The sequence below is a fragment of the Glycine max genome, chromosome 11, assembly GCF_000004515.6.
Source record: "Glycine max cultivar Williams 82 chromosome 11, Glycine_max_v4.0, whole genome shotgun sequence".
Taxonomy (NCBI): Eukaryota; Viridiplantae; Streptophyta; class Magnoliopsida; order Fabales; family Fabaceae; genus Glycine; species Glycine max.
Genome location: NC_038247.2, coordinates 1,107,875 through 1,123,862, shown reverse-complemented (window position 1 = coordinate 1,123,862; position 15,988 = coordinate 1,107,875). Strand labels below are relative to the sequence as shown.

The window sequence follows — 15,988 nt, the reverse complement described above, 5'->3', positions numbered from 1 at the left end:
ATCTCATGACAAAACCAAAGGTCATAATTACACTAGTTTCTGAAAAAATATTGTGATATTCTTTAGTGGTTCATATGCCATTTTTCAATTCTTTTCTTTTACTTCCACTTTTCATGCTAGCCCTTTTAATTTCTATTAATTTCTCTCATGTTTTATAATCTCTCTTTTGGTGGCACATAAGCCATTTCCATTCATAAAAAAACATTACAAAATAAAAGGTGCACCTCATATTTTTAAATTAAATAAAAATATAAAATATGTAAATCCCCTAAAAAAAGTACAAAGTTGATCTCTTATTTTATTTTCATGTTACCTTCCAAACACACTCTTAGTTAAAAGGGAGTGTATATAATTAAAAAAGGGAGTATTCTAGTAAAAGACGGGAGTGGATATAACAATTCCATTAACTAGGAAGTGCGTGTGAATGGAAACATACCACTCTCCATCAACAAAAATTAACAATGATTTGCCAGAACCAGTTTATAAACAACTAACGGTATATTACACGCGGCTTATGTAAAAAAAAAATACTGAGATAAGTTTAGAAAACAATTTAATTTAAAACAAAGCAAGAGAAAAGAAGGGATAAGATTATAAGAAAGTTGGGATTGAGTGAAGAAACAGTGGTCGTTCTCTCTGAAATGGGTTTCGCTTTGGCATACACAGCATCTGGTTGTTGCTCAAACCTACAATTTCAGTCTCTGTTATTCGCTGCTGCTTCATTGAGATCAAAACCGTGTCTCTCTCTCTGCAACTCTACTTATCGACCCAAACGCATTCTCCAGCGTTCTCCAATTGTTGGCGCTCAGTCTGAAAATGGAGCTCTGGTTACTTCGGAGAAGCCCGACACTAATTACGGAAGACAATACTTCCCCCTCGCTGCTGTTGTAGGCCAAGTAATAATCAACAATCTCTGCTTCTTCTTTCCTTCGTATTGCTTGCATCAAGTGTGTTGTTTATTGTGACAAGTGCTTGCTTATCTTCGTCATTCGTCAATGTGGTATTGCCTTCTAAATATCACTCGCCCTACAGATTTTTCATTATCAATTTTAATTTCTTATGGAAGCATGATCAATTATTACCTCGGGGTTAATTTGTGAAAGCTGGAAAGGTATAATATAACATTTTCCATAGAGGAAAATGTAACGTCATTATGCTGGATTATTATTTAGAAAGGAAAAAAGGTAGTTTGCTTAAACAGTTCGTGGATTTTTTTTATTTTATTTCAAGTGATGATGGAAGAGGAGAGAAAATTGGCCGATAGATAACTCTAAATTGTGTCATCTTTATCCTTGAAGTATTTTACAGTCAACATTTCAACAATCTCACGACTAAATATGCAAATGCAAATCAATTTTGGTTTACTCTTGACTCTTGAAGGATGAATCTTACAAGTTCCAGTTGTTTTGCAGGATTCTATAAAAACTGCTCTTTTACTTGGTGCAATTGACCCCGGGGTTGGAGGAATTGCCATATCAGGAAAGCGAGGAACTGCCAAAACTGTAATGGCACGTGGATTGCATGCAATACTGCCTCCTATTGAAGTGGTAGAAGGTTCCATTGCCAATGCGGATCCAACCTGCCCAGAAGAGTAAGGTCACTGGTTTCTTCCATTTATAAGAAAAAGTTTACTAGTTTTAAGAAGTAAAAAAACTTGACTATTCTAATGTGCGGCGGCAAAACCAATATGAAAAGGTGACATTGTTTTTTATGTCATAAAAGTAGATAAGATCTTAAGGGAGGAACACATCAATGTTCTAATCTTATGGGGGTGATTTTGTTCATACTGTTTCAGTGGAATATGATTTGGTCATTCATAATTGATAATGCTGCGATGATGTGAATTGTTCTTATTGTGTATTCGTTTGCTCAATTTGCATGTGTCATCTTGGAGACATACCAACTCAGGCTAGTAGTTAGAACTAGCAATATTAAATCCCTTGGAAGCTGTTGCATTCCTATCTTTTTGATTGGGATGAAGCAATTTTTGTTCATCCCTTCTTTCCTTTTTATCCTTGAGTCTTTGACTTAAAAACTGTCTTGGATTCTTCTCTTTCCCTTGTTCCTTTATTTTAAATTTATAGATCAAGAGGTTAATAAGTGTAGGTGGGAAGATGGTCTTACAGAATGCCTGGAATATGATTCTACTGGAAATATTAAAACTCGTATTATCAAGTCTCCCTTTGTTCAGGTACTGTTCACAAAGTAAGCTTTACATATATTTCATTATGTTCAGTCACTCAAGATCATATTTCTTTTTACTGTCGGTGAAGAAATTCTTTTTCTACTGAAAAAAAAAAACATGTTTATTTATACTTCAGATTCCTCTTGGAGTCACAGAGGACAGACTCATTGGATCGGTTGATGTTGAGGAGTCTGTGAAAACAGGCACAACTGTTTTCCAGCCTGGTTTACTTGCAGAAGCTCATAGAGGTGTTTTATATGTTGATGAAATTAATCTTTTGGATGAGGGTATCAGTAATTTGCTCCTCAATGTATTGACTGAAGGAGTAAACACTGTTGAAAGAGAGGGGATCAGTTTCAAGCACCCTTGCAGGCCCCTTCTCATTGCCACCTATAACCCAGAAGAGGGTGCTGTTCGTGAACATCTGCTGGATCGCATTGCGATTAATTTAAGGTACTGCTGTAATCAACTTTTTTAGCCTCCCATTGGTTCACAAAGGATGTTCACTGTGGGGATGGGGAGAGTAGGATAAAGCATTTCCTGAAATAGGAAATTTTCTCACGAATTCAAATGCCAAATAAGCAACTTTTAGAGTTTGATTAAAAATGCCAGGAAACCATCATTCTATTACCATCTGTACACACTGAAGCTGTCCTCAATTTATGAAATTCTTTTACAAGTTCTCTGCCTCCATTTCCAGCCCCCTCTTTGCTCCTTGTTATCTTATTTTATTTTATTTCTGTTTCTCTCTCTCTCTCTCTCTCTCTCTCTCTCTCTTTCTAGCATCGGACGTGGTAAAAAGACCCTTTGAAAAACTTCATAAATTACCATAAATAAAAAAAGATTAAATGGGTAAAAGAAAACCTGACTCAATATATATTTAATGGAATGAATTATCAAAATTTTGATCACCTCTCTTATTTCTAGATGCACCCTTCTGCAGTGCAGATCTTCCAATGAGTTTTGAAAACCGTGTTGCAGCTGTTGGAATTGCCACAGAGTTTCAGGAGAACAGTAGCCAAGTATTTGAGATGGTCGAAGAGGAAACAGACAATGCAAAAACTCAGGTATGTTAACTAGGGAAATAATAAAAACTGAATAAGAAAGGTGAAGAAAAAATAGAAATGAATAGAAATTTTATTGAATATCAATCTCCTTGAATCTGAATTAGGATGATTGCAGAATCAAGAGGGAAGTGAAAAAAAACGAGTTACAAATAGGTATCTCTCAACCCCAGGAAATCCAAGAGTACTTTCTCTCCTCCCAACCTCTACTCCAAATCCAAACCAATCTCTATTATTTCCCTCCTTCTATTTGTTCCCTCTCCTAATTCGGTTAGAATCTCTAACTAACTAACTGTTACTTCAGTTGTCAATGACTTGAACTGAACTTGGTTTGTTCACAGCAGAAACTGACCCAGTTTCTATTCCCCTGTAATCACCCTTATTCATCCTAACATACAGTCATAGACCTTTTTAATTTTAGTCTGCTAACTGGAAAATGAATAGTAAAGTAAGTATTTGTTAAGATGTCTCACATAGGCTATGAATGTGGTCATAATACTTCTTATAAGGCTTGGGCTGTTCTCCTCCCTTGAGCTAGCTTATTAAGTCCTGATGTTGGACCATTTGTAGATGTCTAGTCTTCAATCTTCATGCTCCAAATGTCCACTCTTGCAAAGTTAACCATCTAGTTGTCCTACATTGGGTATGAATATGGTCAAAATACTTCTTATAGGGCTTGTAGAAAACCCCTTCCTTGAGTTATCTTTTGGGGTTGAGTTAGGTCCGGTCTTTTCTACTGTGATATTAGAGCCTATCTAATTTTGATGTTGGGCCAATGCGCACGAGGTTGTAAAGATGTCCCACGTCAACAAGGAATATGGCCAATGTAGTTCTTATAAGACTTGTGTAATCCTATCACTTGAGCTAGCTTGAGGTTGAGTTAGACTCGGTCAATTTCTAATATGGTATCAAAGTCTATCAAGTTCTTATTTCAACTACTCATGGATGTCTGGTCTTGCAAACTTCATGCTCTAAATGTCCAATCCTAGATGTGCAAGTGTGTATTAAGATGTCCCACATTAACTAGGTGTGTGGCCAAAATACTCCTTTTAAGGCTCGAGCAATCTTCCCCCCTTTGAGCTACCCTTTGGAGTTGAGTTAGGACTGGTTTATTTCAAATATGATTCTTAAGGCTAATCTACTAACTTAGGATCCTTAAAGAGATCTGTTTGTTATACAAGTTACATAAGCTTATCCTGTAAGGTTGTAAACATGACAATTAGGTTCACATTCATTACATCATTTTCACAAAACGAATGGGGCTAAAGATAGACAGGTAGGAGTGTAGGACCTAGAGGAATGCATAAAAATTCTATGTTTTTAAATTGAGTCCCCTATGAGATTTTGTACACCCAACAACTAAATTACGGATTTTATAATGTATGTCGATCTAGTCTCTACTCCCTCTGCTATTATAATTTCTTTATTGTTTAGCTTTGCTTAATATTTATTACCTAATGCAGATCATCTTAGCCAGAGAGTATCTAAAAGATGTTACTCTTAACAGAGAACAATTAAAATACCTGGTTATTGAAGCTTTACGGGGCGGTTGCCAGGTAAATTCACTGCAATTCTTTCTACACTTAGGAAAAAACTTTTTATATGGCACATTTGATGTACGCAACAGATATTCAGAAGTTACATCCATTTACTGTCTCTCAAGGAAAGTAATTGATTCTGCTGTTCTGTGAATTAAATCAGCTCCTGATTGCTTCATTTATCTGCTAATTGCGGATAAAAACATCCTTCCAAATTTTTGCTATATTAATATTAAATTATTAATCATTTACTGAAGCTTCAAACCATCCAAGTGAATGGGACTAGCATAGCTAGATAGATAGACAGATAGAGAGAGAGAGAGAGAGAGAGAGAGAGAGAGAGGTATCAAGTGAGAGAAGTGTTTATATGAGAGAGTGAGAGGAGTAAATCCGGACCATAACCACTTCAAAAGTTATTTAATGATCATATGACCACTTAAAAAAGTCACATGAGTTGATCTTTTAATCTTAAACATTTTATGATTAGATACAATGGTCATGATTCACTCTTCTCACTCCCATAATAAAAGTTCTCTCACTTGATAGGCTTCCTATTATAGCTTGCAACATATGATTTTGTTCATAATTATCTCATCTACTTTCAAGGTTTTACTGGCTTTTTAGGTGATTCTGTACATTGTAAATTTAAGAAATTTTTTGTATGCTTGAGACAAACAACGGATTTCAATTTTAAGAGAAACAGTATGTTCTTTTTCTCTAGCCCTCTTCATTATACTGATTGCTGAGTTGAGGTTATTAAATAACATGTCTTTCTTATGCCAAAATAAGGTTCTTCCTTCCCTTAAACTGTTTTACTGTTTTGGCAATAATTCTTGAGTATATTTGATGTCATATGTGTGTGCTAGTCTAAGTAGTCTTGGGCATGTAAATTATACTTGTCAAAGTGAAGAGCAAGAGAGAGGAAGAACTGGGCTATATAAAAGAGATAGAAGTTATAGATCTCTTGCTTCAATATATAATTTCAAAATTTTGAATTGGTGATACCTTGGGAGAGTTAAAACAAATATTTAAAACATTGTGACATGACACTTTATCATTCTACAAATACTCTATTTATTCAACAGAAAAACCAACAATTAATATGTTGTACTTATCACTCATTGCAATAGTTTGGAGATCAAGCCAGTTTGCAAATTGTTGTCATGTTGATTGATAATTTTGAATACCTGTTACGAACAACAGGGACATAGAGCTGAGCTATTTGCTGCCCGTGTTGCAAAGTGCTTAGCTGCTTTGGAGGGACGTGAAAAGGTTTATGTGGATGACCTAAAAAAAGCTGTAAGCTTCCTTTGAAGTTTGAACACAAGATTTTGGTACATAATTTCTATAGTTTTTTCATTATTTTGGAAGGAGGTGCTGAAGGTTAAGGTTTTATCCTAGCTTTAGAACTTAGCTCTAATGCTCTGTGTATGCGGGAGAGAGAGAAGATTTGTGAAAACTGAATGATATATCCTAACTTGATCATAGTTTATATTTATACTAATGAATTTTGATCAAATACATTTAGTAAAATTAGTAGAAACCCATCCCAATAACATTCATTACATACTTCGCTATTTTACTTTTTGAAATAATAAAGAACCTATCTGATAAATTGTTTATCATACATTTTCTGATACAGGTAGAATTGGTCATTCTACCCCGGTCAATCGTTACTGAGAACCCACCAGATCAACAAAACCAGCCTCCTCCCCCTCCGCCTCCTCCACAAAATCAAGAATCAGGCGAAGAACAGAATGAAGAGGAAGAACAAGAGGTTGAGTTAAACCATCTCTCAAATATTTTTTTTAGGACAATACCTTTTTAAAAATTATTAGATTTTGGTCCATTTACTGGTGAATATTATCTATGTCAAGTTGTCACCTTGTGGTTTCCTTTCTTTTAAAATGAATGTTTGTGTATGGACTATGGACTTATTTGCATAAGATTTCATGAATGAAATAGTTGAGATCCCATATTTACAGATATAGCCAAAATAGAGCTTGTAAAGATTTAGACAATCTTCGCTTCATAAGTTAACTTTTTGGCTTAAATTAGGCTCAACCTAAATTGAAGATTGTATCATTACCTATCTTAGATCTAATATTGGGTTACCATCAACTGTCCAAAAAATCTACCTGGTGCAGTTTTCCTTGTGCAATCCTAGACCTATGACTTTCTTAGTGCAATATAAAAAAAATTCAGTCCCACAAAATCTATATTCCAGATGGCCAATCCCAAGCATGAGCAGAATGTGGTGAGATCATACCTCGACTATTTGATTTGGTGCAAGTAAACCTTATAAAAGGCTTGACAATTCTCACCGTATGAGTTAACTTTTGAGGTTGAGTTAGGTTTAATCTAAATTCAACAGTAATGTTCATCGATGCTTTTAATTTTTACATCCACCTTGCTGTACTTATAAAATTTTAAATATTGTCTTTCTAAACAGGATGACAAGGATGAAGAGAATGAACAACAGCAAGAACAATTACCTGAAGAGTTTATCTTTGATGCTGAAGGTGGCTTGGTAGATGAAAAACTCCTCTTCTTTGCCCAACAAGCACAGAGACGCCGTGGGAGGGCTGGAAGGGCAAAAAATGTTATATTTTCCGAGGATAGAGGCCGATACATCAAGCCCATGCTTCCAAAGGTTAGTACTCCTATGTCCTAACCCCATTTGTTTGTCCTATATTTGAAAGAGCTAGTATCAAATATAGCTGGTTTGCTGTTGCAAAATATTTCAAGGAATTTTAATGAATGCTGTTCAGTTGTATAATTGAATGATTTGATCTGTGTTTGTATTCACTTGCATTTATATCTGTATTATAATTTGACTATTGCAATTCTCATTAACTAGTCGTCTTTGATTGCCGCTCGTATTGTATAGGCTTTTTTTCCCACAAGAAATGCTGTTAATGTTTGTAGGGCCCTGTAAAGAGATTAGCTGTAGATGCAACCCTTAGAGCTGCTGCACCTTATCAAAAATTGCGAAGGGCAAAAGATTCTGGAAACAATAGAAAGGTATTTGTGGAGAAAACGGACATGAGGGCAAAGAGAATGGCACGTAAGGCAGGAGCATTGGTACGTATGTTCTGATTGTTCTCTCATTCAGAAATGGTACACATTTACAGTAATTAATTTGAAATTAAAATATAAAGAATTATTCTTCTATATTTTCTCCAACTCCCCTGTTTTCATCCTATTTCTTAAAGTGTTCTCATCTTTCCTTATCATCCTCTTATTCTTGTCCTATTATCTCTATCCTCTTAAATTTTATTTTTTAAAATAGTTTTATAATTTTGCATACATCTTACTGTATGCTTGCGTCTAATTAGCAATTGTTTTGCAGCTATGCAAAGCCTTAAAGGTGTCTTACTGTTGATATGATTATTAGTAATTGAACTGTTCTTATGTTCTTATAGGATTTAAATGTCAATATTATTGCATCCGTATTTAGCCAGAGGAATTAATTTCATATCAAAAACTTTTGTTTGACTAGGCTAGTGTGGAATATAATTTCAATCTCAAAGGTAGTCAACCGTGAAGTTTGCTATGAAAGCAATGATAAAGAAATATTGAACTTGTCTGTGGTAAGCTTTTATGCATTTTGGAATCTTAATAATTGCAGGTGATATTTGTTGTTGATGCAAGTGGAAGCATGGCATTGAACAGGATGCAGAATGCAAAAGGTGCAGCACTTAAGCTTCTGGCTGAAAGTTATACAAGCAGGGATCAGGTGAGTAGGTCATGTAATGTTTTAAAATTTAGGAAAATATTTATAATTGATTTATGCATGAAAATGAAGTGTAAAATTATTCTCAGAAATTACACATTCCAATCCCCCCTGTAGGTTTCACGTATGAATTCTCATACAGAAGACAAAACTTGTAGTTTGACAAAAGAGACTTGTTATACCCTCCTAATGGAGAATTAGTGCATGGGTTGGTACTTGTTTTCAGTGTTAACCTGTGCATAGCTCTGGTTACAGATACCACCATGATATGCATATTGATTCCATTGCAAATCCTTGAACCAGAATCACCGTTATAATGGAACATATAGAGTTTAATTGATGATATGGAGTAAACAGAAAGCACTACTCATTTTTATGATGCTGTTTAAATAATCTTATTTCAAATAATTATTGCTCTTGTTAAATAGGTATCTATAATTCCATTCCGTGGAGATGCAGCTGAAGTTCTCCTGCCACCTTCTAGATCAATTTCAATGGCAAGGAAACGTCTTGAAAGGCTTCCATGTGGTGGAGGGTCCCCACTTGCTCATGGTCTTACAACGGTTTGCAGATTTTTTTCATGTCATGTTTATTACGTTAATATATTCGAAGTTTTGAACAAAAAGTTTTACCACTGTTAAATTTATAGAACCATGGACTTCGACTTATATTACTGTGAACCTGTTTTTAATATTTTAAATGATTTGCTGACCAAAAAAAAAATTTAAATGATTTCCAAATATTGACATTTTTGAGGAAAAAGGTATCACCGGTAATATCAAAACGATCACGCACATAGACTCGAGAAGGGATGGATAATATCAGTTTTGATCTTTTGGTGGTGCAGTATTTTCTGATTGAGAATTCTTTATATAATTTCATATAAAATTCCTCCTGATACTAGTTTCATCTTTCACGTGTCAAATATGGAATTTTGTCCATAAATGACTTCCGGGTCACATTTTAATTGGTTTAGCTAAGTCTTTTTAGGCTTATTAATTCTTATTTATGAAAATATTTAGGCTGTTAGAGTTGGACTAAATGCGGAGAAAAGTGGTGACGTTGGACGTATAATGATTGTTGCAATCACTGATGGCAGAGCCAATATATCATTGAAAAGGTCAACTGACCCTGAAGCTGCCGCAGCTACTGATGCCCCAAAACCTTCAGCACAAGAATTGAAGGTAGTGTTAAGCTTTGTCATTGGACTCATAATTACTTTCAAATGACACGATCCTTAACTGCCATTTTCTGTTTTGTCATTTTTGTGTGTGGTGGTGGTTGGTGAGGGTTGGGGGAGGGTACACGAGGGTTAGCGATTGGGGCTTAAGGAAAGGGGTAGTATGAACCTTCATCCTCATCAAGGATCAGGCATGTGGGTGCCATCATGACAAATTCCCAATGGCATGTGGAAGCCATTTTCTGACACTAAAACTTTTTAGAACATGTTATCCAGTGCAGTGTGGAAGCCAATGATATTAAATTTAAGAGCGGTAATGCTCTTTCTAGTAATATAATTAGTGTACATTTACACCATTCCTTTGAGTTCCCATTATCTATTTTTACCATTTTGTAACGAACGTGGGGAGGATTAGTAACATGTGAGATAGAAACAATACGTTTTATCAATGTTTTCTTGTCTCCTTTATTTTAAGGCAAACCATTATGCATTATTTTTAATCTTTAATTTTTTAGCGAGCATTTAGTCATGATCTTTTGAAATTTGTACGAATTGGGAGGATTTAAATAATATTACTTGTTTAGTTCTAACTTGACTGAGTCCGAACTAACTGTTAACTTTGTTTTAATATAAAGGATGAAATTCTTGAGGTGGCCGGAAAGATATATAAAGCAGGAATGTCTCTCCTTGTCATCGACACTGAAAATAAGTTTGTCTCAACGGGTTTTGCCAAGGAGATTGCTAGAGTTGCCCAAGGTTTGTGTACCAGAATTCTACTGAATCGATGTATTTAGTATCTGCAATAGAAGAAACTATTATTCATAAAAATAACGCTTATCTAAAAAAAATAATTCATAAAAATAACTTTACACTGCAGGGAAGTATTATTATCTGCCAAATGCTTCAGACGCTGTTATCTCATCGGCAACAAAGGAAGCTTTATCAGCTTTGAAAAGTTCATGAAACCTTGTAAAAGTAAATCAGCCAAACTTGATTTCTTCCCCCTTTTTGTCGTAAATGTTAATGTAAATCATTCAACTATCTATGATGGGAAGAACGCATATTGTAATAGCCAAGAGCAATTTTGAATCATACCGATGCTAACAAACCATAGACATGATAATGATCAATGTTGGCTAATTCCAAAAGATTTAGGCTGAGCACTTCAAGATTTAAAGCATAATTACCACTGAGAAGTTCTAAGATACTCTCAACTGCTGAAATTCAACTTCAAAATTGTCAAATAATTCTATGTGGCGCATTGATATTTCTATTTTTAAAGCATAATTCTTCTCGATGATATTCTTCAAACCTTATCCAATGTAACAGTAATTTAGATTTATTCCTATTTCTACTAATCTTGCCATGACGACCAAGGTTATAAAGAGAATGATTGTTAATTTTAGAGGGTTTAGGTTACGCACATCGCGACTCAAAAATTTTAAAGCATAATTACAATTTTTATGAATCTCAACGGCTGAAATTCAATTTAAAGTTTATTAAAAAACCATTGTAAATTCAAATGATGATATTTTAATGGATCTATACTGCCGCGTAAGGGTTTCTTTTCTCGTTTGATTTGTGAGAACTTGCTAACTACACTTAGTCAAAGGACTAGCTGCAAGAGTCATCATCTAATCTTCAACACTTTCCAAAATGACAACAACAGTCACAGACCAGAGTATCAACATGAAGTTAAGGGGAAGCCTAAATACGTTAAGCCATTATAATGCTGCAAGAACGACATCTATACGGGTTGCCTGGAAGGCTCAGTCTTTACGAGATGTTAACTGCCTCAGATTATACTTGGAAAGTTCCTTGTATTTCTCGATGACCCCGATCAAGCACACAGTCTGCCACGCAAAAGAGGATGATGTTGCATTAGTTAGTTCTATGACAAATTGAGACAACATAATAAAAATTACATGCTATGAAGCAAAAACTACACCACTGTGGTAAGTGTCGATTCCAAAAATGGTATATCAAAACAAAATTCAGCATTCAAAAAAGAAATGTGTATATGCCCACTATGCAAGTGCTTTCTAGGTAACAAAAAATAGGCAAAATCAGAAAATCTTCCATAAGAGAAGCAAGAAATTGGTGTTTAGTGAAAGTATTAGTATAAAAACACTTTTTGATTGACAAATTAGTTTTTTTTTTCTCTAATAGCGAATTTATTAAACAATTTTCAAGAAAGCCAATAAAAATTGCATAGATTTCACAGTAACACTAAGCGGACAATTTAGTGAGGCAAGTATATATAATAGCAGTCAATTTGAAAAGATAAAAGAAGGATAGTAATGTGGCACATCATGACAAGCACCACACAACATAGCTGCTGCCAAGGGAGGAAAATGGACGTGATGAGTACACAAGATAAGCAAACATGACATACAGTTTAACTTAAATTCCAGACACAACATGGCTTTCTTACCCTGGCAATTTCAACTACTATAGTTTTATCAGGATTTTTTAGATCAACTTTATGGGGTCCAGGAACTGACTTTGCCACAGCATCGATGATTTCCATCCTGTCAACACCAGTATTTGCCCGTGCCTCATACAGTACAGCAAACTACAAACAAAAAAGCAAGTCAAGCTACAGACATAGAAAGAAAAGAATTGAGCATAAACTTAGTTAACATATGTTTCTTGTAGTACAAATTAGACATAAGATAGTACATAAATGAGAAAATCTACAATAATGAAATTAGTTTTCCAGAGAGCTTGAAAGGACTCAGCCCACTGTTGTAAACATAATGCACATGCCAAATTTCATCTCGGTCAAATACTAGACTCTGGATATAAGAATTGTAGTTTAAGTTTTAGAATAACAATTTCAATTCTAATTCTTCTGATAAGTCATTCAGAATCGTAAAATTGGATTGGATTCTATATACAGTCGCCACTGTAACTTTTAATAATAATATATTTCCATGGTTTATGTCTATGAACTATACTTCTGTAAAGAAAATGAGTATCACTATTAACATAATTGAAATTTTAATAGATATAAATAAAATGGCTTTATTAATGGCAGCAAGGAATGGTGGTGGTAAGCAGCATAGTTAATATTGGAGACAATGACAATGGCAGCAACGATGCAATGGTAGCTTTGGAAACAGTGCCAACAGTACAAGAGACAATATAGGTGGTGCTGATCGTGGCCACAGTAAGCACAGGAGATACATGGTGTTAAATGTTAATAGCAATGGTAATGATGAAAACGGTGGTAACAGCATTAAACTTAAACAGCCTACTGCAGAATTGTTTTTTTTAAAAAAAAAAAAAAAATTGGTTTCGGGGTCTGGGTTCAGAATTGTGAAGGATTTTATTTTGTTGTTTTCAAATAAAAAGGAATCATTTTTCAATTCTAAAAATTAATAACATGGAAAATTTACAATTTGATGGCCCAACTTCTAATTTCAAATTAAGATCCCTAAGCACCCAAATGGAGCCTTAGTTATTTCATTCACAAGACATCAAAATGTAATAACTTGTCCCCCTGTTCCCTTCAACAGGAAAAAAAAAGTAAATAAAAGAATTCTTGGAATCCCTTGTTTGCGTCTTTGTGATGTATAAGAAAATTCAAGTTCTTGAATGCAGTGACAACCAGTTATTGAATGGTGCACTTCATGAAAGGCACATTTAAGTATAGAGAGTTTCAAGAATTTTAAAAGTAAATATAGCTTTCCAGGAGTGTTCTCAATCTTTGCAACCTTGGAAGTAAGTCTCACTGAGTGTAGAAGTTGGAGCATTAGGTAAAAGAATCATTGTTAAATATGGTTAATTTACTATAAATATACCTACCCAGCTATATTAATTTCATAATATTAACATTGGCAACATTTGTGTAGTTTGGAATGCGTGCTAAATGTAAAATGTAATACAAACTGAAACACTAATGGACAGTATATTACCTTGTGTGGATTTTGAGTTTCCACAGGAAAGTACTGTTCCACAAGAGGCTTGATTGCTCTTGAAATTTCCTCCTTTGAAGCATAACATGCGATTTCAATTGGCAAAATTCTCAAAATAAACCTAGAAGTAGTAACACTGTATTAGTGTTTCTGTGCTTATACTTATAGATAGAGAGAAAGAGATACTACAAATATACCTTGACATATGTTTCCCTGTTGATGCTGCTGATGTCACTATCCGATGAACTATATCCTTGGGGCTTCGGTCTCCATCTTTCTTCCGCATTTGAACAAATACTACACCATTACAACCAGAATCAAGCTTGACAAAGCACCTCTGTGGGAAGAAAAAAAACCCTTAGCAAAACTCTCAAATAAAAAATGGAAGAGTAATGCTGAAACTAATCCTAGGGCTTCAATGTCAGCCCCAGTGCCCTCAAATCATACTCTAACACACAATGAACTGAAGAATTACGTGCAGCGTCTTTCTACATCATAATATTAACCCAAAAATAAACTACTGAGGAAAAATGATAAATATAAAAGCTGACCCCGCCACTAATTAATTATTAAAAGTCGTAAGCAGTGACTATTTTACATATCCAGATGATTCTACTCAGTCAATTTTAACCCCCAAAGCATCATGTCAGCAAGTAAAGATGATATTCCAGAGCAATTCTGTACTCAAAGGATAATATTTCAACAATATCATACTATATTTTCCATCTTGTCATTAAAAAGAGGTAGCAGAAGACTCAGAAATTAGGGACACAACCAAAAATATAAATAAGGTGGTGTTTTTGTAATTAAAAGTTAAATAAGAAATTAAAGTAAAGAACATTTTTTCAAAGTAAACTGGCCCTCATATCTTCCTGCATGCTTACAGACCTCAGCATTAGTTGCACAAGTATGTGCATGTGCATATGTAGGGAATTCTGAGAAAAACTATTATCAAGGCCGCAAAAATGATTAGGTGAACCCAGAAAATATAAAAAATGTAAGATCTGTGAGCCAAGCTTTTTGCAGTAACAGAATAAAATCATATGCGGGACATTAGTCTTATCAAGTCACCACCTTATTCTTGTCTCCCAATTCTTTGAATTCTTCTTCAATTAACTTATCAATAGACTTCTGTTCCACTTTGTCACTAAAATTACATGCAGGCACGTTTGTTTTGCAGCACTGTTTCACAGCTGGTAGACCATCAGCTGTCCCTTTAGTAGTCTTAAGATTGTCATTCGCACCTTTATTATCACAAGTTTCATCTACTTCCTGAGTGTGTGGTTCATCAACTTTATGAGGATCTGATTTTTCAGGTACTCCATCATCGTGACTGGTGTTGTCGTCATTAGAAGTATCCAATTTTGGCTTTTTGTCCCCCTTTTCCTCATCCCCCTCCTGCACCTCCTCCTCCTCATCATCATCATCATCATCATCGCTACTAGAAGAGTCAGAATCTGCAAACGTGATTTTTTTATTTAAAGGTTTGCTGGGTAACTCCTTTACACTTGAATGTTCCCCATCAACTAGCTCTTCATAAAACTGCAAGACAAACAAAATAGAAGCACAATATTATTTTACAAAGGAAGGTAAAGAAAAAATAGTGTTCCACCAAATACAAAATACAAATTTAAAGAAGTTTAAAAAAAACGAAAAAATATAATTCAATCCTAAACTACTCTACTCTACCTGAACCAAGCCTAAACTATCATCTTAATTATTGAGTAAGGTCACATGTTTTTAATCTTGTGTTCGGAATAAATAAGTATTGACTACCCTAACCCTACAGTGTCTACCTTCTTCAAATGATATACAAAATTAATAATAGAATCGGCGAAAGGAAAAAGAAATAGAAAACCTTGCACTAATGGAAATTTGCAATTGAATAAATTGGCATTGCTAATAGTTACTTGATATCTGCATCTTCCTAAAATTGGAAGGCAAAAATTCAAGTTATACAATTCGGAAGCGCACATAACTTATTCGAAAGAAAAGGAAGGGTGAAAAGAAATCATACGGAATCGAGAATATTGAGAGCTTCACGAGAGGCTTGGTGTTCTCTGCCGCCATCGCAAGTGATGAAAAAACCTTGCACGCCTGGCCGCAGAGGGTACGAACCCTTCTTCTTCACTGCCTTCTGAAAAAAATTCATGAAAACAACAACCTCAGTCCTCGGCAACAAAATAAAGAGAAGAAACTTAGAAGTGCAAACAAAAGCCACAAAAGACAAGAGAAGAGAGACGTTATGAGGAAGATAGCGTCTTCTCTTTTTGCCGTTGGCGGCGGCAGCATCAGGCGCCATAGCACAACAAAAACAAGGGACCAAAGCTACTCAACACCAGTTACTGCTAATTTCTACAATCTC

At 34.9% G+C, this 15,988-nt stretch overlaps 2 protein-coding genes across 6 annotated transcripts; one reads left to right on the top strand and one right to left on the bottom strand.

Moving 5' to 3' along the window:
- The first annotated feature begins 526 nt into the window (after nucleotides 1-526).
- On the top strand, nucleotides 527-10,795 carry LOC100816614 (magnesium-chelatase subunit ChlD, chloroplastic). Of its 5 annotated transcripts, XM_003538041.5 has the most exons (15): nucleotides 527-896; nucleotides 1,413-1,591; nucleotides 2,107-2,191; nucleotides 2,322-2,638; nucleotides 3,129-3,252; nucleotides 4,713-4,805; nucleotides 5,991-6,086; nucleotides 6,430-6,564; nucleotides 7,240-7,440; nucleotides 7,716-7,871; nucleotides 8,419-8,526; nucleotides 8,952-9,086; nucleotides 9,546-9,707; nucleotides 10,339-10,459; nucleotides 10,581-10,795. In XM_003538041.5, the coding sequence occupies exons 1-15, from the start codon at nucleotides 642-644 to the stop codon at nucleotides 10,664-10,666; spliced, it is 2,253 nt and encodes a 750-aa protein (XP_003538089.1). In that variant the 5' UTR covers nucleotides 527-641; the 3' UTR covers nucleotides 10,667-10,795. The 5 variants fall into 5 exon arrangements, 3 of the variants coding, with proteins under 3 accessions (XP_003538089.1, XP_006590475.1, XP_014619249.1); XR_005887064.1 differs by lacking the exon at nucleotides 10,581-10,795 and having other exon boundaries at nucleotides 8,952-9,075; nucleotides 9,623-9,707; XR_005887063.1 differs by lacking the exon at nucleotides 10,581-10,795 and having other exon boundaries at nucleotides 9,623-9,707.
- Nucleotides 10,796-11,251: 456 nt separating this feature from the next.
- LOC100812892 (uncharacterized) lies at nucleotides 11,252-15,988 on the bottom strand. The gene is given in 7 exon segments (NM_001255318.2): nucleotides 11,252-11,556; nucleotides 12,138-12,278; nucleotides 13,624-13,744; nucleotides 13,821-13,960; nucleotides 14,698-15,165; nucleotides 15,641-15,760; nucleotides 15,866-15,988. Coding segments are annotated over 7 exon segments (1,134 nt in total). The 5' UTR covers nucleotides 15,926-15,988; the 3' UTR covers nucleotides 11,252-11,472.